Below are 24743 nucleotides of genomic sequence, written 5' to 3'. Positions count from 1 at the left end.
AAAATTGAAAAAACAAAAAAGAACATCAAGATGTTTATCTCTTTATATATGTAGTTGTATTATTATTATTATTATTTTTTATCACTATGCGATATTATTTTAGTGTTATTATTATTATCTATTATTATTTTATTATTATTATAATTAAACACATATTTTACATTTATTTATTACGAGATCATATCTCAATTACTTGCACTTTTTATTTGTTTTGTTGTTCATTTTATTTTTATATTTGTGTAATTATTTGAATTAAAAAAATAGTTGCTAAAATTATTAAAACGATAAAATGGAAAAATAATTTTTATTATGATTAATTATTTTAATTTATCAAATAATAATTAAGAGGATAAAATTGTATAAACAAAAGAGGACACAACAAATGTATATATCTTTATATATGTAGTTATTGTATTATTATTATTTTTATCATTAGGAGATATTATTATAACAATATTATTATTATTATTATTATTATTATTATTATTATTATTATTATTATTGTTGTTGTTGTTATTATTATTATTATAGTTAGACACACATCTTAAAGTAATTTACTACGGGATTGTATTTCAATTACTTGTCATTTTTTATTTGTTTTGTTGTTAATGTATATCTTTATATATAATTATAAATTATTATAGTTGATATTAGCCTTAGTGTTAGCATTAATATTAATATTTATAGCATAAATATTATTATTATTATTGGTATCATTATTATTTTTATTATTATTATGACTATTCATAATGGTGTTATCATTATAAGTGTGCTTTTTTTTTAATTATAGAAAATGTTGTTATACTAAATATTTTTTCTAAATAGAGTTTTAATATTTTAAATTTTTATAATTTATAATTTATATTAATATTATTATTAGTATTTTTAATGGTTAAATAAATATAAAAACAATTATATTATTATTCTAAAAAAATTTAAAATAAAACAAAAACAAAAAAATGTTCTCACGGATCATAGGCTATTATCATCATTTCATAAATTCAATTAATTATATTATATTGTGATATCAATTTTATTTATTATATTTAAAACTAAAATTATTATTGCATCACTTAGATTTACTATTTCATTACTTTAATAACAACATTTACATTTACAACAATATAACTTAATTTTCATAATATTTCATTACATAATATTTTTATTATTTTATTATTTTAATATACAAAATAAAACAAATACGTCTCGTGCACGCACATGTCAGTATACTAGTTTTAAATAAAAGAAAAGAAAGGGAGTGCATTTAAGAAATATGGAAGTGTAATAGCATGAACCTATTTGGATCTCGCTCACCCCTTTTGGTACTTCCCATTTTCACATTGTCTTTTTCTTCCTGCATCCTCAGAATTTCTATATGCACTCTCACAATTTTCTCAACTTTTTGATGATTTTTACTCTTTTTAATAGTGTCTTCTTGATTAAGAATAATATTTTTAGAATATGATTTTCATAATAAACTTTCAAAAGCACATAAAATTTATTCTGAAACAAAATTTTTAAAATAAAATCTTCATAATATATATAAGATCTTTTAGATTAAATTTTGAGTTTTTCAGAATAAGTTTTTATTTGGAAACAAACTTTCTTTTATAATTCATATATAGTAGATAATGCAGGTGCAACAGTGATGACACAATAACAATAATAACATGACCTTATTATAACATGATCTGATTAGGAATAATATTTTATTCTTTTTCTATTAGTACATGAATGTCGTTAATAATAATGACAGTGCACAATGATAAAGCTTTCCCATTTAAATTCATTTAAACAAACATTTATGTCATTTATATTTTAATATATTTATCTTCTAGTAAGAATTCGAATAATATAGTAAAATGTAAATCAACCTAAAATTAGGATTTATTTTTTCCCTTAACTTGAACGAAAATTAGAATTAATTTCTACTCAAAAATTTAACCATTTATTTTAATTTTAGAAATGCATAAATTTATACTTTTAACAAAATTTGGTTAAATTTATTTGATATTTTAAATATTTTTCTTAATGATATTTAAATTGCTTATATCGTGTCACAATGTATCCGCTTTAGTATTTAGCTAAAAAAGTTAAGAAAAATATTTGAAATGTGAAATAAACATAACAGTTGATTAAGAAGCCTAAATTCTCACATTTTTAAAGAAAAAAGATTAAATTTATTTAAAATTTCGATAAAAAATTAATTTTAATTTTAATTTAAAATTAAAAAGTCAAAAATATATTTAATCTTAAAATTAAATAATAATCAAATATTAACAATATATACATTTTTTTATTAACAATAAAAATTGAATAAATATAAAAATATTTGGAGTACTTTAATTTTTTTATAAAACTTATATTTACATGTCATAATAGCATAAAACATTAAACATATCTATGAATCTCATAAAATTCCTATTAACTCCTACAAAAATATCATGTTTGCAAAACTCTACAAACCCTATAATCGTTCTTCATTACTATAATTCGTATTAAAGAGTTTTAATAGAATTAAAAATAGCAAAACTCTCGAATGCAACAACTTGTTGATCTCAAAAAGAATTTTGAAATTAGAGTTGATATGTTCAAAGTGCTTAATTAATTGGTGTTAAACATCATTAATATAAAGAATTATAATATTTATATCCACTCTGGAAATCTTTGATGAATATGTAACATTAATGAATTAAAAGTATATCTCGATCACAACAATTAATGACAATAGAAAGTAAATGATTAATTGGATGCAAAATCTTAAATTTTAAATTGAGAAATATTTAAAGTTATGATTCCAAAGTCTTTTTAATCAAACAAGTTAAGACAATGATATTTTAAAGCTTTTGAAAATAAAATAAAATTGCTACAAAAAAAGTATATTTACATTATTAAGTGAATAAGTAGACCCAATTGAGATAGTGGAGAACCTTCTTTGATTTTGAGAAAGTCTTAGCCTTCTAATTTTTTATATATGAAATTAATATATAAATAAAAATAATTTATTTTAATTTTAGTATATATATATATATATATATATATATATATATATATATATAACATTCCAAAAATTTTGTACATGTATTTTGATATTTTCAAAATATTTTTTTTAAAATCTCACTGAATTATGATGAATTAAATTTTTATGAAGTTGGTATGAGAAAAAATTATTGTATACATATTTAATCACATCATTACAACTATACTTGGATTATAGTTTATAAGACTAACCGAAGAATTAGTTAAAAGGTAAAAGTTATTTAGAAACTAAAAAATTGACTGGTAGTAAAAACTATTAATCTAGTTTTACTGAATACAAGTGTTTAGTACAATTATGTTAAAACTATAAAATAATGTAAACAGAAACTTTTAAATGATATTTTTATATAAAAAATAATTTAATCATATTGTCAAATATATTTAAACCCTAATTACTAAAATTTGAAAACATAATCCGACCTGCCGGATTCGAACCAGCGACCTAAGGATATCTGGTGAAACAACTACAGTCCTCCGCTCTACCAACTGAGCTAAGGTCGGTTTACTCTTTAATTTTTCCAAAGATTTAATTTAATATATATTATGTATATAAAAAAATTTAATAGTAGATACTTTAAATTTTTTAGTTAAGTAATTTTGATCTAATCAAATATATTATCTAATTATAAAGTGACTATTGTTATGCAAGAACCACAAAAAATAGACTATTAAGTCAACTATTTTTTACTAATTTTGAATTGTGTAAGTATAGAAAAAATAATTATCATATTTTATGTTACTTATAATTTTAGTATATTATAACTATTAAATAAAATATAAAATATACGTTATTTTTTTATAAAATTCTTATTTATGATATATCAAAATAATTATTTTACAATTATTTGAATTATAATATTAAAATTAATTTGCAGATAATAAATTATAAGGGCATTATTTAATTATTTGTAACAAAATAAAATTTTAAAAATTTATTGAACAAAAATGTGCTTATCTTTTATATATTAATTAATTTTTTATTTAATTTTTTTTTCTTATCATTTTAATGAAAAAAAAATATACCTTTTAAAATTCAATTTAAATCATTTGGAAACAAATTTTCTAATACATTTAAATACATACAAATTTTCAATATTAACTTAAATAATTAATTTAAATTATAACTTAAATAGTAAATTTTATTATCAAATAAAATTATCATTATTAAACAACTTAAAATGTTATCAATTTTAAATCATAAAATTTCTTTACATAAGAAATAATAATTTTAAAAAATACTATAATACTTAAAAAATAAAAAATAATTGTAATATATTATTTCATTAAAAAATCTCAATTCAATATAATACATTACTTATTACTTAACATATGTTACATAATCAACTCAACAAATTTATTGAAATTATCATAATATTTAATAAGTTTGTCAATTGTTGTAGTATTTATGCTATTCCATAAAAATCATAAATTTCTGATGAGAAAACAATACAGACTATCATTTGAGTAAATATTACAAATAATATATCTAAAAGAAACATATTACTTTGGAAAGAGTTTTACCTAACATTATTCCAAATTGAAATTACTAAGAATTCAAAAAAGAATAACAAATTATCATCTAAAGGTTAAAGTTATTGAGGGGATAGGATTAAACACAAATTTTTACATAAAACTTTACGTATTCATCTTAAAATTTAGGTTTAGCTATAACTCTCTTGATTTTGTTGGATCCACCCTTGTATTATTTGAAAAAAGTAGTTTTGTTTAATCTATTAATTTGTGATGTTTTATTTTACTTCAACTGAATCCTAAATCCAACATCTTTACTCTCATAAATGTTTTAATAAATTAAAATGTAAAAGACAGGAACAAAATGAAGAGATAAGATCTGAATATTGGACCAAGTCATGGTTTTTTTTAGAAAAAATGGAGACTAAACTGTCTATTGTATTAATTTTAAACTTGAAATTTGAAAATTAGTAAATTTAAAAAATAACAAATCCGACCTGCCGGATTCGAACCAGCGACCTAAGGATGCCTATTTTGCACAACTACAGTCCTCCGCTCTACCAACTGAGCTAAGGTCGGTTTGTTTTTGAAATCCCAGACTAAAAGTATATAAACCATATTATTTAATTATGTTTATGCAATTTTCCCTAAACTATTTAGTTAATGACTAATTTTGGTTATTGTAACATAATTTTGTTTGCTTCACAAATTTCAGTATTCCAAGTAAATTATCTGGATTGGTTTAACTGTTACCATAAAATTTATTAGTAGAATATGTTTGTATACAAAAGTTTTGGTTACATTCATATTTTATTACAGTATAACATCAAGAAAGTTAATTAATCTTTATATAATAGATTGAAGTTAAATATATTTTTGGTTGCAAATCGTAAAACTTTAAATTAAATTGTAAAATATATTTTTCAGTAAATGATATGTAAAATATTTTGTATTGATAAATAAAATTCAATCGTAAAATATAATATAACTTTCATGAAAAAGAACATGTTTTACACAAATTTTATAAAATATAAAAACAAAATATTTTATAATTTAACTTAAGAATTAAAAATATTTTTTTTAATAATTTATAAGATAAAAATATATTTAATTAATATTAAAGTTTTAACCTATCTTATTAATAGCTCTTAAATATCTTGGTATAACTTTTTGTAAGGATAATTAAAGTGACATTACAATTATGTATTTGATATGTTTCTGTTAGGTTTTGACACTGTTTAGTACATCAATTTTCATGATTTAAAGTTTGATTGATCTTTATACATCACATTTTGATAAGTCATCAGTTTTTCCTTGAATTATTTTAATTATCAATTTTAAATAATGATGTTATGTTTTAATTTAATAAAATTCTTGATTTCAAATGTTTTTAGTTTTTAAAAAATTATATATTTTGAATCCAGTTTCGAATATAATTTTTTTATTTGATTTTTAAAAATACATTTATTTATAATTTATTTACCATTCTGTTATATTTTCAAGTGTTTATCAAATACTTTTATATTTGTTTGCTTAAATTTTATATGCCATAATATCTTATATTTTTGTATCATATGGGATAATACTTTTATATTTGTATGCTTAAATTTTATTTATAATTTTATATTTTATATGCCATAATATTTTGTTGGGTTAATAACAATGTATCCGGGGCAGACCTGATAAAAATAAAAAATCCCATGAAAATTTTGAAAAATAATTATTAGACACTAAATGTAAAATTTCTAATTTTTTTAATAACCAAAACATTTTTAAGCCATAATTTTATTGTCTATAGTTACAAATAATTTTCTATTGGTTTTATCTTTAAAATTTGGTTAGTTGAAATAAAAATATATTACTTGACTAACTTGTATGCCTAAAAATAATTTGATCATCATTTTTTTATTTTAATTAATATTTGTGAGAATTAAACTGATTAATAATAAGAATAAAAAATTTCCAAATTTAAAATTAGCAAAATTTTACATGAATTAAAACTAAAACATAAAACAGTTAAATTTAATAAATATGAATATATAAAGATTTTGGTTAAGTTCTGAAAAATAGAAAACTCCGACCTGCCGGATTCGAACCAGCGACCTAAGGATTTCCGTTTGTGACAACTACAGTCCTCCGCTCTACCAACTGAGCTAAGGTCGGTTTGCTTCCCAGTTAGCAAACTGACATATAAATACGAGTACAAATATAATTTCAAAAAGAGAATTTTTTCCCTTTTACTTTTAAACTAGTTAAATTTGTCTTTAGTTCTTTTGATTTTTACTTTATAATTCTTAGAAAACAGCTTTTAAAATTATTTTTTAATATAATATATTTCAAACAACTTATATCATAAAGGTGACTAAGAAGTGTAGACATGAGAAAATGGAATTGAACTAAAGTATATATTAAGCAAGTATGATTTGCCATAACTGTTTCTACAAGTAGAAAATAATGTTCAAGTGTGTCATGAAAAACATAAATAAATCAAAAACATTCCAATTTTCTACAATTCATTAATAATGATCTAGTAACATATCTAAATGAAAGCCTTTCCATATTTCTAAAATTCATAGCACATTATTTTATCATTACCAAGAAATTTGATATTTTTGTCTTATTTACACTCTCTTCTTATAAAAACATAAACCAATCTTTTGACATTACACACTGTGAAAAATGTTATTTTATTTTCCGCCATAGATTAAAAAAAAAATAGACGAGAAGTTAACTATGTTCAAGATATTGTAATTACTATTAAAAAATTATATTTAAAGAAATTATATTTAAAGTATTGTTGTCAAAGTTTCAAAATATTTGTGTAACATATTATATTAATCTTAGTTTTGTATTGGGGCTCGATATAAAGACTAAGTACTATTTTTAATAGAAAATATGTCTATGTTTTCTTTCATACAAAGATACGAAGAGAGATTATTGAGAATTATTTTTGAAATTTTAAACTGACTAATTAGACAAATTTGGAAGATGAATAACTTTCTTTTTTAGTTCATTCATGAATATATTTTAATAAACATTTCATATATTTCCTAATATTTTTGTTGATTATATTTTATGTTGCTATTTGGGTGCATTTGGATGCTTAATTATCTTGATTTAATCTCATCAATATTACTTTGTCTTTACATGGATACTAACAGAAAAATTGTAGAATTTTAATGAAATATAAAGAAGGCATTCATGCATGTCTTCATTAAAATGGTGGATTCATGAATAACGTGTAAGTACAATTTTGTTAGAGTAAAAGTCCAATCTCCCATAATTTTAATAAATAATAAAGTATTAAAAATAGTCAAAAATAAAATAGAATCATGCTTATTCTTTGTATAAGATATGATAATATAACTTAACAAGATATCATAGCACAAACAAATATTTCGTCTGACAAATAATAATTTTTTAATTTTTACATGACAAAATATGTGTTTAGACGATAAGAATATAAAAATAAGTTAACCTTAAACTACACAAAATATACAAGAGAAATGATATGTTGACAAGAAAAATTTGATAAAGTTTTGACAAAGTTGAGGTGGCTTCAAAGTGACATCTATTTTCAATTTCTTTTATCTTTTAAAAGTTTTTTCACGTGGCAGAGGAAAAAAACTCTATTCTACGTTTTCCTTTCTATTTTCACTCTTCTCGTCACCAGAACCCTAATTTCACACTTTCAAATCACCTTTTGCACATTTTCTTTCTCTCGATTTCTCTCTCAATCATAATTTCAGCATCCATGTTTCATTATCATGTCTCCGTAACCGCTTGCACATTTTGAAGTGATGAAATCGTTAAGGAAGTTGAAGAAGAAGAAAAGAAAAAACAAATATGGTTGCAATCTCATATATAGCATAAAACTCCCAACTATAGTTTGACTGCTCAACACACTTTCAATTGGATGGTGATTTTTGCTCAACACATCACCTATCCCTAATCTTGGAGCTTTTGAAGACAAAAAGGTTGACATAAATTAGGAAGATTTAGGGTCGTGGCCTATGGTAGTTGGAGAAATCAGCAACAACAAAGGTTTGGACTCTTGCAATTGGAAAAAAAATGAATTTAAAAAAAATTATTATTTGCTTTAGTATTAGTATTAGGTACCAAAATAGAGTAATTATGTGACAAACGAAGTGTTACTTTTTTCAAAATTATAATAATTGAGTTATATGTTGTGATGAATTTTTCAAGCTCTCACAATTGAATGGTATTTAAAAAATGTGTATGGTTGGAGTCTTGCAATTGGGAAAAATTTAATTTAAAAATTATATATTTACTATTTCTTCCGAAGTATTTGTACCAAAAATAGAGTAATTATGTGACAAACATATGTGTACTTTTTTCGTAATTATAATAAATGAGTGCTTAACTACCTTGTATATGTTGTGAAGAATATTTACTATATCACAATTGATTGGTATTTACAAAATGTGTAGGTTTGAACTCTTGTAATTAAGAAAAAATTAATTTACTATTTTTTCCAAAGTATTAGGTACCAAACATAGAGTAATTATGTGACAAACACAATGTTACTTTTTTCCCCAATTACAAGAGTCCAAACCTACATATTTTGTCGATACCTTTCAATTATGAGCTTGTAAATATTCTTCTTAACATATACAGGGTAATTAACCACTTATTTATTATAATTATGAAAAAAATAACATTGCATTTGTCACATAATTACTCTATGTTTGGTACCTAATACTTTGAAAAAAAAGTAAATATATATTTTTTAAATTAATTTTTCCAATTGCAAGAGTACAAACCTACACTTTGTAAATATCATTCAATTGTGAGCTTGGAGAATCCTTCATAATGTATACAAGGTAGTTAACCACTCAATTATTATAATCATGAAGAAAAAGTAACATTGTTTTGTCACATAATTACGCAATGTTTAGTACCTAATACTTTGGAAAGTAATAATAAATGTATATTTTATTTTTAAAATCATTTTTCCTAATTGCAAGAGGACAAACCTACACCTTGTAAATACCACTTAAGTGATTCAATTGTGAGCTTGTAAATATTCTTCATAACATATACAAGGTAGTTAACTACTCATTTAAAAAGTAACAATACGTTTGCTACATAATTACTCTATATTTGGTACCTAATACTTTGGAAAAAATAGTAAATATATTTTTTTAAAATTAATTTGTTCCCAATTGCAAGAGTCCAAACTTATAGATGTTGTTCCTGATTTCTCCAACAACCATAAGCCCTAACCCTAAATCTTCCTAATTTATGTTGATGAGCATATCATATAATAGATATATTCATGCATTAGTTTAGGACATTTTTATTCATTTTGTGCATTATTGGACTCATTTCATTATGCATTATCTAGTTTCGGATCATACATTTGGATTGGTGTGTTGTTTGTGTAAACAGGTATGAAAGGAGTAAGTTAGACGCAAAACAGCATGTTCCACAAGTGCCTGGTGGAGTCTTCCACGACTTGTGGGTTTGGCTTTAGAAGATGCAAGTTTCAAAACAGTTTGTTCCATAGGTGCCTGGTGGATTTTTCCACGACCTGTGGTTTTGTGCAGCGAATTGGAGGATACAAAATAGGGTGTTCCACAGGTGCCTGGTGGATTTTTCCACGACCTGTGGTTTTGACTTCAGAAGATCATGCGCAAAACAGAGTGTTCCATAGGTGACCTGTGGATTTTTCCACAACCTGTGGATTTTCTAGCGAGAAACTTAAAGATTACGTGGACTCAAAAAGATTTAAAAGAAAAAGAAAATATAAAGAGGAGAGATAGGGGGAAACGGTTAGAGGAGAGAGAAAGTGATCTCAGCAAAGAGGAACGTGGAGGAGATATAAAAGGGGAGCGTTCACGGAAAAGAAACTTCTTCTTCTTCCTCTCGTTTTTCATCTGTTTTGGCTACCGTATAGAGTTTTTATTTTCAGTATGCAGAACTAATTTCATTTTGTTGGAGGATTGATGTAAGACTTTGGATTATAGGTTCTACTCTTTACATTTGATGTTTTGTTAATGTTCTTTATCTCAGTGCTCTATTTATGGTTTTATCGTTTATTTATGAGCAATTTCACAATTGGGAAATTAGGGATTGCTTGCGATTATAAACAAGACAGGTTAGATTATGTCACAATTTGGAAATTGGGCATATCTAATTAGTTTGCAATAGAGATTATTATTGATTTTTCATGATTTTATTGAATTTTTGTAAACTGACCTAAGGAATTGGGGGTTTGAATTCAATAAATAGATTTTACCTACTAAGGGATTAGGGGTAAAACAGCTCTCAGTAAACTCAAGTGGATGATTACATTACTTGCATCAATTGAAAAGGAATAGAATTTTATAGGAAAAAGTACGAAATCAATCCTCTAACGATTCTTCTCTTGATTAAAGTTTTTGTTATAACTTTTATGCTTGCAATTATATTGATTCACATTTGCTCAAAATTACGTAAATTAGGAATCTAGTATTCAACAAGTCAATCCCAGAGGACGATATTTTATAACTACGTTAACGATTGGTTCACTTGCCAAACGTTCATTATATGTCAACCTTTTTGTCTTCAAAGCATAAGCACCGAGATTAGGGATAGGTGATGTGTTGAGCAAAGATCACCATCCAATTGACCACTATAATACGGAAGCAGTCGAATCATAGCTAGGAGTTTTTTGCTATATCTGAAGTTGCCTCCATATTTGTTTTTCCTTTTCTTCTTCTTCAACTTCGTTAGTGATTTCATCATTTCAAAATGTGAGTAGTTATGAAGGCATTACGATAAAACAACTGAAATTATGGTTGAGAGAGAAACCGAGAGGAAGAAAATGTACAGAAGGTGATTTGAAAGTGTGAAATTAGGGTTTTGGTAAGGAGAGGAGTGAAGATAGGAAGGAACAGCGACTTGAGTTTGAATGACACTCTTCATTTGTGCTTCAATGAATGGAAAAGGAGAGAAAAGAGGAGCGCCAAATGAAAAAGTAGTGAAAACAGGGTTTCTCTCCTCTACCACACGGAAAAGCTTTTAAAAATTAAAAGAAATTGAAAACAGATGCCACATGAAAGCCACCTCAACTTTGTCAAAACTTCGTGTCGCAACCTAAATCGCGACGAGATGGCGAATCAAAAAGAAATTGATTTGAAAAAAGAGATTAGAAGTCGTCACTATAGTTTATTCTGGAAAACTATGGACAACCACAAAAATAAAATAAAGTCTGCGAAAACCAAATTTAGGGTCTGAGAGTCGATTACGCGTAGGGAAGGTATAAGCACCCTATAGTGTCCGTCCAAAGGCGGTACCTTTAATTAAATTTGCATAAGAGATGTGTTTATTTTATAATATTTATTTTCTAAAAAATAAGAAAATAAATTGAACAAATATATTTTTTTGAGTGAAAAGGACCCGACAAGGGTTAACCTTGGTCCTACATATTCTCATTAAAATTGAGAAATCAAAGATACATAGTTCTTTATAAAACTATTTAAAAATGAAATTTTGAAAGTGAACTCGACAAGGTCTGACCTCGCTCTTACATATTTCCATTTACAATGGAAAATCAGGGATCACGTAGTTCTAGATAAAACTCGATTAAAATATTTAATTTTTAAAGTTGTCTTTTGACATTTTTTAAAATAAGTGTCGTGCGACTGGGTTGACACCAAAAACATTTTTTATATTTTACATTTTTGAAAAGGAGTGTCGTGCAACGCGAGCGGTCGATTAGACACAAAAACATTTCTATGATTTTTTATATTTTTGAAAAGGAGTGTCGTGCGACACGAGCGGTCAATTAGACACAAAAAATATTTTATGATTTTTTATATTTTGAAAAGGAGTGTCATGTGACACGAGCGGTCGATTAAACACCAAAACCATTCTATGATTTTTATATTTTTAAAAGGAGTGTCGTACGATGCGAGCGGTCGATTAGACACCAAAACTGTTTTTATAATTTTTGTATTTTAAAAAAGAAGTGTCCGTGCATTGCGAACGGTCTATTAGACTTTTTATAATTTTTGTATTTTAAAAAGAAGTGTCATGCGACGCGAACGGTCGATTAGATACTAAAAAGAAAAAAATAAAGAAAAAAAATATAAATTTTTATTTATTCTTATTTTTATCATTTTAAAAACTATTTTAATATTTATTTCAATTTAAAATATTTTTATTATTTTAAAAAATGATGTGATTGAAATATGAGATTTAATTAGAAAATAATAAAATTGGAAATAAAAAATGAGAGTACATAAATGAGTATGTAAGTGCAATGTGAAAAATTATACACATTAAAATGGGGTGCACATAAAAAAATGACGTAGTGTAGGAAATAAATCAGTCTACAAATAAAATTAAAGTAGAGTGTGTACTTAGTAAAAATCCAAGTATAAAAAGTAAAATCAATAAAAATGAAACAAAAGTTGCAAGAAACCGGGGTTATTACATTGAAAAGTGCACGAAGTGGAAAATAAAACAAATGGCCCAATTATTATGCAAATTTGGAGAGGTATGAAAATTAAGTTATGCAGGTGCATCATGTTATACTCTGTCGGCAGCAAAACACTAGTCCACTATCCCCATATTCATCAACACACCAAACTTAATTTTCTCCAATTTCTATCCCACATTCACGGTGCACAATATCAACATCACTGCCATCTCCACTGTTCACCGCAAAGTCGGCGCCGGCGGCCCCAGTCACCCTCAACAACCTTGCCGGCGCCATTTCCGTTTTGCCTCTGCACGAAATATCACTAAACGGTAACCCTCATGTTCAACGTCCCCATCTCGGGCCACCATAGCCATCGCCGGAGCCGCTGTTCCGTCAAAGATACCGCCGTCAACAATAAGGGTTGTCACCAGTGCCTCTTCATGCTTGTTGATGTATACCTTATGTTGAATGTTGATACTTTCTCAGATTTTTCTTGTCAAAATATCATTTCTCTATAACATATAAATGTTTCTTACATGTAATTAGGAATGTTAATAACTTCTTCAGTCTACTGTAGAGATTTATTAACAAAAGACAATAATCAAGATTGTCTAATGTAAAAGGAGATTCGTTGTGTGAATAAATAATAATCAAAATGTTTTAAACAATAAATAGTTAAGCCATAAAATTACGTTGTTGCACATCATCAAGCAGAGCTACACAATTATCATCAACTAGTTGCTTAACATATAAAACTAACTTCTAAATATCACTTATAATGATATTTACAAAAAGTGTCAATCAATAAATTAAAAGCTCGATCCAACTCTCCAAGCAATTATTTTTGGAAAAACAATATTATTGCATAGTTTTATTTTTTACATAAAAGGTCAAATATTGATTTGATAACTTTAATACAAATGTGTGGTTTAGTTAAAATATGATCAAGTTTTTTTCTTTCATCTAAAATATTAAGTTACTAATTAGTTTTTAAGTTTAATTATGTCTTTGGTCCCCATTTTGGAGTCAAAATCTCAAAATGGTACCCAAATTTTTAAAAGTTTCAAGTTGGTCCCTTTTTTTGTTAAAACGTCTCACGTTTGTCCTTTCCGTTAAGTCAAGGTTGACGCCGTTAGAGGAAGTGCCACGTGTCAATTTCTCAATTTTTTGAATTTTTTTATTATTTTTTATTTTTTATTTTGAATTTTTTTAAAAAAATCAAAAAAATTGCACGTGTCAAGTTGTCATTGTGCCACGTGGCAGTGACAAAGTGGCGTGGTAGTGACAAAGTGACGTGGCAGTGATAGTGACACGTGTCAGTATTACGCCAGGTGTTGTAACACCCCATTTATTTAATAAAGCTAAATAAAGGATATGTCACACAATATAATATAAGAAGCAAGGATAAAAGAGTATAACGTCACTCCTACAGATATCCCAATTGCTTAGAGGACGAATAAAAGAGATACACCACGATGCCAGGTACAAAGTAAAGTAAGAGAGTGAAAATGACTTAAACAAATTTCCGGAGAAAACAATACATGGGCCTTAGCCCTAAATGAAGAGCCCAAAGGCAGAAGTCAACCCAAAGGCTAAGCAGCAGAACCATCACCTCCATGTTGACCACGGGTGTTCCTCGCATCTGCTCACATCAACAAGTTGATGATCATCGCAAAAGAGAGTACCACACAGCAGGACACACAACAAAAATAAAAGGGTAAGCTAGAGCCAAAAGTGGTTTTATCATGCAATCAGATATGCTTTCACAGTCAATTATACATACATCACCCAAGCATGTTATGACCTTCCAAAACAATACACTAAGACTCGACTCATCCGGATACATATAACCTGGTCGAATTCAGCGGATGCTTGCACTTGTGGTGGATACCTCTGCTCACCCCCGAGCTGCTCACCCCTGAGCTATGTGTTACAAGTGTTACAATGAATCGATTTCCCTCACACACAAGGTTACCCCTTAATGAGTTTCAAGCCTCCTGCTACTCTCACCACAGGAGCCAGTCCGCTCTAAGTGAGACTAACTGACTCCTTAGAGTGTCAGGATACGATCCTTACCTTGAATCCTTACCAAGTTATATAGATAGGGCACCATCATAGACACCCACTAACAGGGGCCATGGAATTACGTCTCGACCACTGAAACACGACCCTGAAGTCCCACCTAGAGACTTCAAGGGATTACGTACTGACCATACAACAAACATACACAAACAGCCAAGTAACAGATACATATATCATAAATAGGAACCTCATCCCCTCATTCGTAACCAATCCTTATTTATCATACGTTGAATCAATACCAACTCGTCATTCCCAACCATGAGTAAAGAGTTTCTCCTCATACCAAAGCCATGCCACTAGATTACCAACCATCATGTCCATTGTTGCTCATGTCAAACTCGTGACCACATATATACATATATTCAACCTCTCGAGTATAATTCATATAAAGATTATGTCAAACTCATGATTCACACATAAAACCCTCTCCCAATCATGCATAAACATTCCCATTAAGCCATCATACAATAACTCATACAAGTACTAGCTAAACATTCAAGCACAGAGGGAACCCAATTCAGGACGCATTCTCGCCCAGCTCGTCGCTTAGGCTGGAGGATCTCGCTCAAGCGAGAAGGACTTTCGCTCAGGCGAGCTCCCTCCGCCTAGGCGAGAGCTCGACACAACACAACACAACGGCCTTTGCGCATTCTCGCTTAGGCGAGACTCCCCTCGCCTGAGCGAGACACTCGCTCGCTCAAAACTGAGTTGGTCGCCTGAGCGACCCCTCGCGTAAAAAGTCTGGGTGAGCCTCTGCTCATCTCGCCTGGGCGAGATAGGCTTGCCTGGGCAAGATTATCAGGTCTCGCCACTGTTTTCCTGCGACAGCCATTCATACCAAGCCAAGAATAACACACTAAAGCATTTCACGCATCCAGGACATCATATCAACCACAAAATCGTAGTACAACAGCCAAACAGTGAAAAGGACGAATACAAGATTAGGTTCTAGCTTCCCTTACCTGGAATGAGCTAGTGCAAGGCCTTGACACCAACAGCGGAGCACCACAGCTCAAGGAACAAACTTAGAAGCTGGAAAAATAGCATAATAGAACATAACAAGGGCATCGAGATGAGCCTCAGAGTAAACACGAAAATAAGACCAGGAGAGATCTAGTATGAGCTAAGGAGCAACTTACATGGGGTCGAAAGAGCTTGAGCAACCTTGACAAAGGCTAAGGATCAAACCCTAACAAAGCTTCCATTGAGAACGAAGGGGTTTGAGGACAAATGTTTTCTGAAAGTGAGATGGGAGTGAGAGTGTTAGGCTAGTTTAGGGTCTTTGGCTCCTCATGGGCCAGCCCTTAGGCCCAATTAGATATGAGGCAGCCCTTAAACATAAGGGCAGAAATATTGGGTCTTACATGTGTCATTTCCTTAGTCTCAATTTGGTCCCTTTATTTTAATTTGTCTCAATTTAGTCCCAATTTTTGTAAAAATTAGCAATTTTGTCCCTTTTCAAATTGAAACAAAAATTAATTTTATATAAATGTTATACAAATATTTTTATTAAATTTGATACGTGCCACATCACTCTGTCACTGCCACGTGGCACGATGACAGCTTGACACGTGGTAATTTTTTGGATTTTTTTAAAAAAATTCAAAATAAAAAAAAAAATTCAAAAAACTTATAATAAAAAAATTCAAAAAATCGAGGAACTGATATGTGACACTCCCTTTAACGACGTCAACCTTGACTTAACGGAAAGGGCAAACGTGAGACGTTTTAACAAAAACATGGACCAACTTGAGACTTTTAAAAATTTGAGTATCATTTTGAGATTTTGACTCCAAAATGGGACCAAAGGCATAATTAAACCTAGTTTTCATTTTACTATGTCATGGATATATACAATGTCTTAGATAATAAATTTACTTTGTTATGAGATAATCAATATTGGATTTATCCTAATACATTTAGTTATTCATTAAAATACACAAAACAACTGACTTAAAAAATATATATATTTTCTATCAATGACACTACCTCATAATGTCAGACAATAAATAATACTATATGATAGTGTGACCACCCAACTAATCCTAAACTAATATGTAATAACATAAGGAACACATGTGAAATTAAAAAACAGTTGTTTTTGAACATTCGTTATTTTTAGGCGGAAAATAATAAAAACGAGATTTGAACATTTTGCAGTTTCAAAATAGTAAAATCGTAAAGGTTAAATCATTTTATAGGTTCCATGGAGCAGCGAAATGTTAAATATGTTCTTTCATTCTTTATTTAACTCAATTGAGTCTCTATTTTAGAAAATTCGTTTCAATCAAGTTGTTTTTGTTAATAGTAAACTGTGTTAATTATATTCTACATGTCAATACGTGGTTTTTTTTATTTTTCTTTTTAATTTTAAATATTTTTATAATTTAAAAAAATTAAAGATATATAAATATTTTAAAAAAATTTAAATAAAACTCAATATAAAATATATATTTAAATAAACTTAATTTTATTAAAACTATCAATTATAATAAAAATATTATTGTAAAATTTATATAAAAATTAAATTTGATTTAACGATAAAAAAATTGAGACAAAATTGAAATAAAATAAGAAATACAAATACTACATTGAGACTTTTCACATCTAATAGTGACACGTGGTCCCTATCACATCACATTGTCTTTGCCACGTGACACCATATCAGATTGAAACATGACAATTTTTTTTTAAAATTATAAAAAAATATAAGAATTTAAAAATCATGTATACTATACTACTAACCATAACAAAATTGATCTGATTATAATGAATTTTCTAAAATAGAGACTCAATTAAGTCAAAAAAAAATAAAAAAATCTACTTAAAATTTCACTAAAAAAATAAAGAGATGTAGAATGATTTAACCAATTGTAAAAGTTAAATATGCATACACAATAAATATGGAGTTGAAAAATTAGTGTAGCATCCCTGAGAAAAAGGGAATGATTACGTTAATTATGCTATTATCCTTCATTCAATCACAGGTAATACCAATTTATTTGATCTTCCATCAGACTCAGATAACTTCTGGCAAAGGTAAGAAAAATTAAATGCCCATAAATTCTCCGTTTCAAAACGTCCAAATCCAAATCACTTCAATGCTTTGTTTATCTCTTAGCTTACCTTATTGTAGAAACAAACTAGTACAAGTTTCTGTTTGATTCTGCATCAAATTAATAATAATCAATTAAAATTGATTTTTTTGGGTTTGATTTTCAAAATAAATTAAAAAGTAAAAAAAATTATATTAAATAAAAAGCTACTAATTCTTGATTTTGCAAAAAATTGATTCAGCTAAAATAAACGCTGACCCTAAAAAACTGAAATTGAATTCAGTTTCTTTTTTTCAATTTTTTATTTCAATACTGTGATGCTGAGATTAATAAGAGCTAGATCTCTGAAGTGAATAATACACTCTTCAAAAAATGCTACAATACCATACAGACTAAATCAACGATTGTATTATAGTTTTAAGCCATTGATCTTCTAATGAACAAAGCAACTTTATGACACCTTTACTCTCTTGAGAACAACACATTTTGGAACCAAATCCATGTCCAAAATACTGAATCCAAGTAGTACCATCATCAAAATATTGAATCTGTTGATCAAAATGTCCAGTACCCACTAAGGATAATTAGTAGAAACAGTTATGAAAACAGATTGAAAAGTCAGTCAGTCAGGACTGAATGTGCTACTACTGCATTTTGCTCTCCATTTTTTTTTTCATTTCTGACTCCTCAATCATCTTTTTTTAAAATTTCAAATCAATAGAACAATGTCTGGCACTTTACTACATGAAGAAGATCAATCAAAAAACAGATACAAGGCAACACAAACGGCTGTCTTTAATTTATATCAATCTAGATATCATCTCCTTTGTCTTAGTATTTACAGTTCCACGAACTTCTCTGCAAGACCCGCTGCTCCTGCTCTTTCTTGACAAATCTGCCATAACCAGGTCAAATAATAAATTCATTCCACGAATGCATCAAGTGTAACTAAATCAACACTCATACAAAAAGTACAACCTTACCAGATCTAAATCTAACGCAATTCATAAATCAGATGGCTAAACAAAAGATAGCCACCCTTATGGAAATCGTTGAAATTACATTTATATATGTATAGAAAAAATTAAATATATAAAGACAAATTCGTACCATTGTTGGTTTTTCCTGAATTCAGTAAGTACAGGATATATGTTTTCAAAGGCAGTGTAAGTCTCATCTCTCACCTGAAAATGGAAATGAAAACAGCTAAAATCCAGTACAAAAAAGGGGGCGTGGGTGGATGGCAATTACAATGGGAAATTATAAAGCAAAAAATCACCTTAGCTCCTGTTAGAACAATTTTTCCAGAGACAAATATAAGCAACACTATTTTAGGTTGCTTCATACGGTAGATTAGACCTGGAAACAGCTCTGGTTCATACTACCAACACCACAAACAAGCAAAGTATCAGCAAATAACCATCATTTTCCTCTACTTCAAAACATTAGATTAAGCACATGCATAAACATAACAGAAGATGTCCCTTTCCACAATTTATACTTCATCAAGTTAGTTGATCACACGAGCAGAGTGATTTATAATAATATTAGTCCGGTTCAACCATTTCACTCTATTTAAAATTTTAAAAATCAAAAAGCCTTTCCATCCTTTATGCTTTGGTTGAGGGGTGGATTGTAGTGGATTGATTTGGAGGGATTTTAAGAGAGTGAGGTGGTTTGGTTTAATGGAAGATAATGGATTTGAGTAGAAAGTTTATTGGTATGTTATTGATTTGATTGAATTAATGAAGAGTGGTAAGTTGTTTTTTAGTGTAATACAAAAATTGTCATTAGGTGTATTTTTTAAAATATAAACATTTTGGTTAAAAGAAATTTAGCTGGGTAAACGAAAATAAATTATTTCTTAAAAATATTATTTATTAATTTCCAGTAATTGTAAAAAATTAAAGACATGTCAAATAAATAGAATTATTTAAAAAATCAACTATTAGATGCAGGGCTACATAAGTAATTTACTAAACCCCCCCAAATATACTACTTTCTCCTCATCTCACTCTTCATTATTATCTCTTTCAAAACATTACCTACAAATCATCACAAATCACCTTAACCAAATACACACAATCCTCACAAATCATCTCAAATCAATCGCCACAACTAATACATCATGCATACCAAACAATACATTAAGTACCGACACTGTTAAGCAACACATTAAAAAAAGCCTTGCAACATAGTGCTTCAAACAAAATACAGTTTTTCCACAGGTTATTTTCATATCAAGTATACAATTCAAAAAGACGCCCTTAAAACTGTTTTAGAGACTGCTAAGCATCAAGACAGTGAAAGTAAATAATAGTGTTATTTTAAAAGTCAACATCAAAGATCCGATCCAAGCCTGTGAAATGTTTTACCAAAAGTTAAAAAACTTACACTTGAGAAAGCACCATGAGAATACGCAAGACCCTCCAGTCGTATGGGAAACTTGACATCACAGGAGCCAACAATGTTCTGAATTTTAAAATCCTGTAGAGTAACGAAGGAATAAATTAGTAATCAAACACTACATAATTAAGTGAAAAAATAACAATGGATAAAACAATTTCAGCAAAAATCATGAGAAGGAGCAAAAGTAATACCTTAAATTTCGCTGGGAAACCAAGCTTTTGGATAATACGAGCATACTGAAAGGGGGAAAATAGAAAACTTCAGAAAATATGTAACTTTTTCAGAATTAACTTTACATTTCTAACTGAGGTGACGAACCTAAAGACCATATTAAACACACGCAAAGAATAAAAAACAGCCAGCCTCCTTCAACTATTTAACAGCTCAGTCTACTAAAAACAGGAAGAATAGTTTCAAAAACAAGCTACCAACAAAATGGTCAGGGCTTCAATTTGCGAAAAAATCATCAATACCCAGAAGACAATAGGAAAAAATAAAATAAAAGAACAGTAACATACCTTCCTGGCCGCCAATTTAGACTGTTGTTCACTCTTAGCTCCAGTACAAACCTAGCCAATGGTCATAAAAGAATAAATCAGAGTCCACAAGAAGGATACCAAATTAATTTGGTTTTATAATAAAAATTTAGAGCAATGACATAATGCAGAAAAGAAAATTGCAACCCAGAAGGCCCACGATCTGATTCATAATTGAAATGTATAGTAAATTGCAAGATAGATGCTAAATGTTGAAATAAGAAAAAAAATAAAACTGTAAAAATAAATTTAGACATAGAATGTCTTCTTTATTTATAATTTGCATAAATTAATAATTGGGTCACTGAGGTTTCTCTATGCATCATCTCTCCTTTTCTCTCATCATGCTATACAGAACCAATTGATTCATGCAATTCTGACAAGTGGCAACTGCGTTTGCAACCTCATTACGAGAACCTTCAATGATATAACTTAAGACAAAGACAAGCCTGAATTTTACAACCAACACCAGTTTGTCCATTGCTTTGATAAACACAGTCAATTAAAATGGAACAAGAGAACCACACAACTACGAATTAACATTTAAGTAATTTGAGGACAGTGCTGAATATAGCGCAATGCACTACTCTCATCTTGTAGACAGACACGGCAGTAGAGAAAAGAAGTATACCATCTTGCCAGAAGCGAAAATAAGTGCAGTTGTTTTGGGCTCTCTTATCCTCATAATAACAGCAGCAAAACGCTGCAAGCAAACACATCACAAATATCAGTACAGTAAACTACCAACCAATTAGAACAAGCATATATAGTACATCTGCTAATTAATAATTCGGAATAACTCAAGTATACTAACATGTGGAAGATATCACACGGGATATTAATATAAAATAGCAATCTGAGATTAATCATACTTCTCGGATCCAGATAAAAACAAAAAGAATTCCAAAAGCAGAATACATGACTGCACAGCCACCAGCAAACTTTGTTGCAATTCAGATGCAAAAGCAGAGAAAAAAACATGTATACACCCACAACTGTACAGAGAGGAAATGTGAGTGAAACTCACAACAAGTAAATGAAACTTGCCTTGGGATTGTACTCTGCGTTACGAGCTTGTAGTGCAATTGTTTTAAGGTCCAGCTTACAGTCCAAATTGACTGTGGATACAATATTTCTGGCAGTACAAACAGCTTGATTTTTAAATTACAATTTACACCACGTAAATAGATGAAAAATTATCATGTACACAAATATAAATAGAAACAAATCCTTTGCATAGTCCAAAGTAAATTGTAAACAGAAGTAAAAATTATCAAGTAATACAATGTAAATTCAAGCAAAATCCTTAACACTCCCATGTGAACAGAAGTAAAATTATTATACATTCCAACAAAAACAAAAGCAAATTTTATGATCAAAAGTGGCAAATTTGGTGCTTTGACACATAGGTCAAGGATTACACAAAAAAGCAGGGTGGTAAAAAGACATTAATCAACTCTGCAAAACATGCTTAGGATGAACTTAAGTAGAAAATTTGGGAATTAAAAGTTGCATCTTTTTGCCCCGCGTACTGGTTAAGTAGCGCAAATTGTAAAAATTACTGTTATATTTAACATTTAGCACTCTTTCAAATAATTATAAAGTCCACAGCTGTAATTTCAGCCTTGATGTCAATGTTTATGGGCTATCTGTGATACTGCCTATGGCCATATCGACTTCTTTTGTTCACAATTGTCCGCAATGTCAGTAATTCGAAACCTTGACCACCAATAAGCATATGCCTACTAATCCCTGATTAGGACGCCATAGAGTCGCCCACAGTCATCACTAGTTAGATAACAATAATTGAATGTAAACTAAAGGTATAACCGCCATCTCTTTTGCACCGTGATTTACCACAAAGCGATCCCAACAATACCAGCTACAGTTACATCATCACTCAGAAAGATTTACATCACTGTTTACAAGCTGAATTCCCTAGCAACACAATAGTGTTAAGAAGATACAAAGACATAGGGGATGACTTACTGGATAGCTATTACTAGCAACACATCAAAAGTCACTTCTTATTACGAAAAAAAAGGGGGCTAACCCCACAAATTAAAACTTAAAAATCCAGCCATCTGAAGCTTGCAATTGAAATCAATCGAACAAGAGAACGATGTAATTTGTTGAAAAAGAAAAAAACGGATACTCACTGAAGGGTAGGCACGATCCCAGAAGGATGCTTCTGTAGATCCACCGGCTGGCTCCCTTCCAATCCTTGGTCAGCCATCAAACCCTAATTTAACAACCCAAACGCAGAGCTGCCCGCAACCAAAAAAAAAAAAAAACAAAACAAAAACAACCCACCACGTTCAACACCAATCAGTACCAAACAAATGTTCGCTACGTTCTTTTTCAACTCTAGCCAAAGAAAAGGAAAACCCTTTCAAAAATTAAAAACCAAAAAAAGACAAAGAACCCAGATCTCGAAAATTAAGACAACCCAAACAGTTAATCAAAGATTTTCACCCGATGAAACGAACCCCTCTTTTTGTCTTAAAATTAGTTTGAGAAAAAAAAGAAAAATTGGGGATTTGCATGAGAAATCAGACCTATAAGAAAGAAATTAGGGTTGGGATGTGCTCGTGGAGCGAATCGAGAGGGAAAAGAGTGAAAAGGTGTAGAGGGAGCGGGAAGGATTCGAAAGAAGAGTTCTTTTATATGAGAAAGGAGCTATATAGACAGAGGATTTGGGATTTGTATGTTGTGATAGGTTTTGATTTGAAGAGAGAGAGAGAGTTTGTATGTCCAGAGAATGTGAGGAAGAGAGAGAAAGAGAAAGAGAGAGTGAAAGGTATTTGTAATGTGTGTGGAAAGATCTGGAGGCAATAGCGAGAGAAGAGAAACGAGATCTGCCACCTCTTATTTATAAGCGTGAGGGAGGACAATGCTATTCTCGCACCTCTTCTCTCACCGCCCAATTGCACAACGACATGTGGCTACAACGGTTGACTTGACTGGGCTTTCGGGAAATTAGGGAACCACGCCTTTTTCTTTTTTATTTCATTTATTATTTATCTTAATTCCTTTCAATAATAAAGATATTTAAACAAATATTTTATTATTAATTTAATTAAGTTTTAAACCATATTACATATTTTCGTTTAAGTGTTTATTAAATCTTTTGAGAGTATTTAAAATTTTTTATTTTTAATGATATTTTAATTTTTCTTTTATAATGTTATCGTCTTGTTCGATTATAATAAGATTTTATAAAATATAATGATATTATAATTAATTTAAAATTAAACATTTTTTATTGTTTTGATTAAAAGCATATTAGATAAAAATAATATTTTTATTTATATGATTAGTGGTGATAATGACATTCTTTGATCTAATATATTGTTCATAAAAATAATAAATTAGTTTTTAACGAAGATATCAATTTAATTAATCACATGATCATATATTTTTAATAGTAAAAACAAATTAAGTAACGAGACAAGATAAGAAACAAATCATCCAAAAATGAAAAGTTAAATATTAAATATTTAATTAAAAATTAAAAGAAAAATAGAATGCTTAATAAAAAATAACTAATAACAGCTTAATAAAATATATCCGACTTTATGGAATTTAAAACTTAATTCATTTTTTTATTACAATAATTATAGTTATGCGTTTCTGAATTCTCTATCATTTTATTTAGATGAGTTAAGTTAAGACTTAATGTTTATATTAATTTTAGTTTTATATTCTCTCAAAATAAAA

The 24743-nt window shown here is 28.6% G+C and overlaps 1 protein-coding gene and 3 non-coding genes across 4 annotated transcripts; all 4 read right to left on the bottom strand.

The window, feature by feature from the left end:
- Positions 1-3453: 3453 nt before the first annotated feature.
- TRNAY-GUA (transfer RNA tyrosine (anticodon GUA)) lies at positions 3454-3540 on the bottom strand. Its single transcript is given in 2 exon segments — positions 3454-3489; positions 3504-3540. It is a non-coding gene; the product is annotated as a tRNA-Tyr (tRNA).
- A 1460-nt stretch (positions 3541-5000) lies between these two features.
- TRNAY-GUA (transfer RNA tyrosine (anticodon GUA)) lies at positions 5001-5088 on the bottom strand. Its single transcript is given in 2 exon segments — positions 5001-5036; positions 5052-5088. It is a non-coding gene; the product is annotated as a tRNA-Tyr (tRNA).
- Positions 5089-6584: 1496 nt separating this feature from the next.
- Positions 6585-6672, bottom strand: TRNAY-GUA (transfer RNA tyrosine (anticodon GUA)). The gene is given in 2 exon segments: positions 6585-6620; positions 6636-6672. It is a non-coding gene; the product is annotated as a tRNA-Tyr (tRNA).
- An 11919-nt stretch (positions 6673-18591) lies between these two features.
- Positions 18592-23859, bottom strand: LOC114167006 (TATA-box-binding protein). The gene is made up of 10 exons (XM_028051897.2): positions 23582-23859; positions 23183-23290; positions 22071-22158; positions 21655-21726; positions 21006-21056; positions 20679-20723; positions 20473-20565; positions 19358-19459; positions 19189-19262; positions 18592-18973 (listed from the first exon to the last, which is right to left on the bottom strand). Coding segments are annotated over exons 2-10 (603 nt in total). The 5' UTR covers positions 23260-23290; positions 23582-23859; the 3' UTR covers positions 18592-18972.
- Between the last annotated feature and the right edge of the window lie 884 nt (positions 23860-24743).

The sequence above is a fragment of the Vigna unguiculata genome, chromosome 10, assembly GCF_037176805.1.
Source record: "Vigna unguiculata cultivar grain cowpea cultivar isolate G323 ecotype 2 chromosome 10, ASM3717680v1, whole genome shotgun sequence".
Classification (NCBI taxonomy): domain Eukaryota; kingdom Viridiplantae; phylum Streptophyta; class Magnoliopsida; order Fabales; family Fabaceae; genus Vigna; species Vigna unguiculata.
This window is presented reverse-complemented; position numbering and strand designations above follow the sequence as displayed.

Bases quoted from the DNA above. Each gene is read 5' to 3' on its own strand.
- LOC114167006 (XM_028051897.2), bottom strand. From the start codon at position 23,259: ATGGCTGACCAAGGATTGGAAGGGAGCCAGCCGGTGGATCTACAGAAG. The intron at 22,159-23,182 runs GTGAGTATCCGT...TTGTACTGCCAG, and splicing joins GGGATCGTGCCTACCCTTCA to AAATATTGTATCCACAGTCA. The intron at 20,724-21,005 runs GTATGTTACTGT...TCCCCCTTTCAG, and splicing joins CTAAATTGGCGGCCAGGAAG to TATGCTCGTATTATCCAAAA.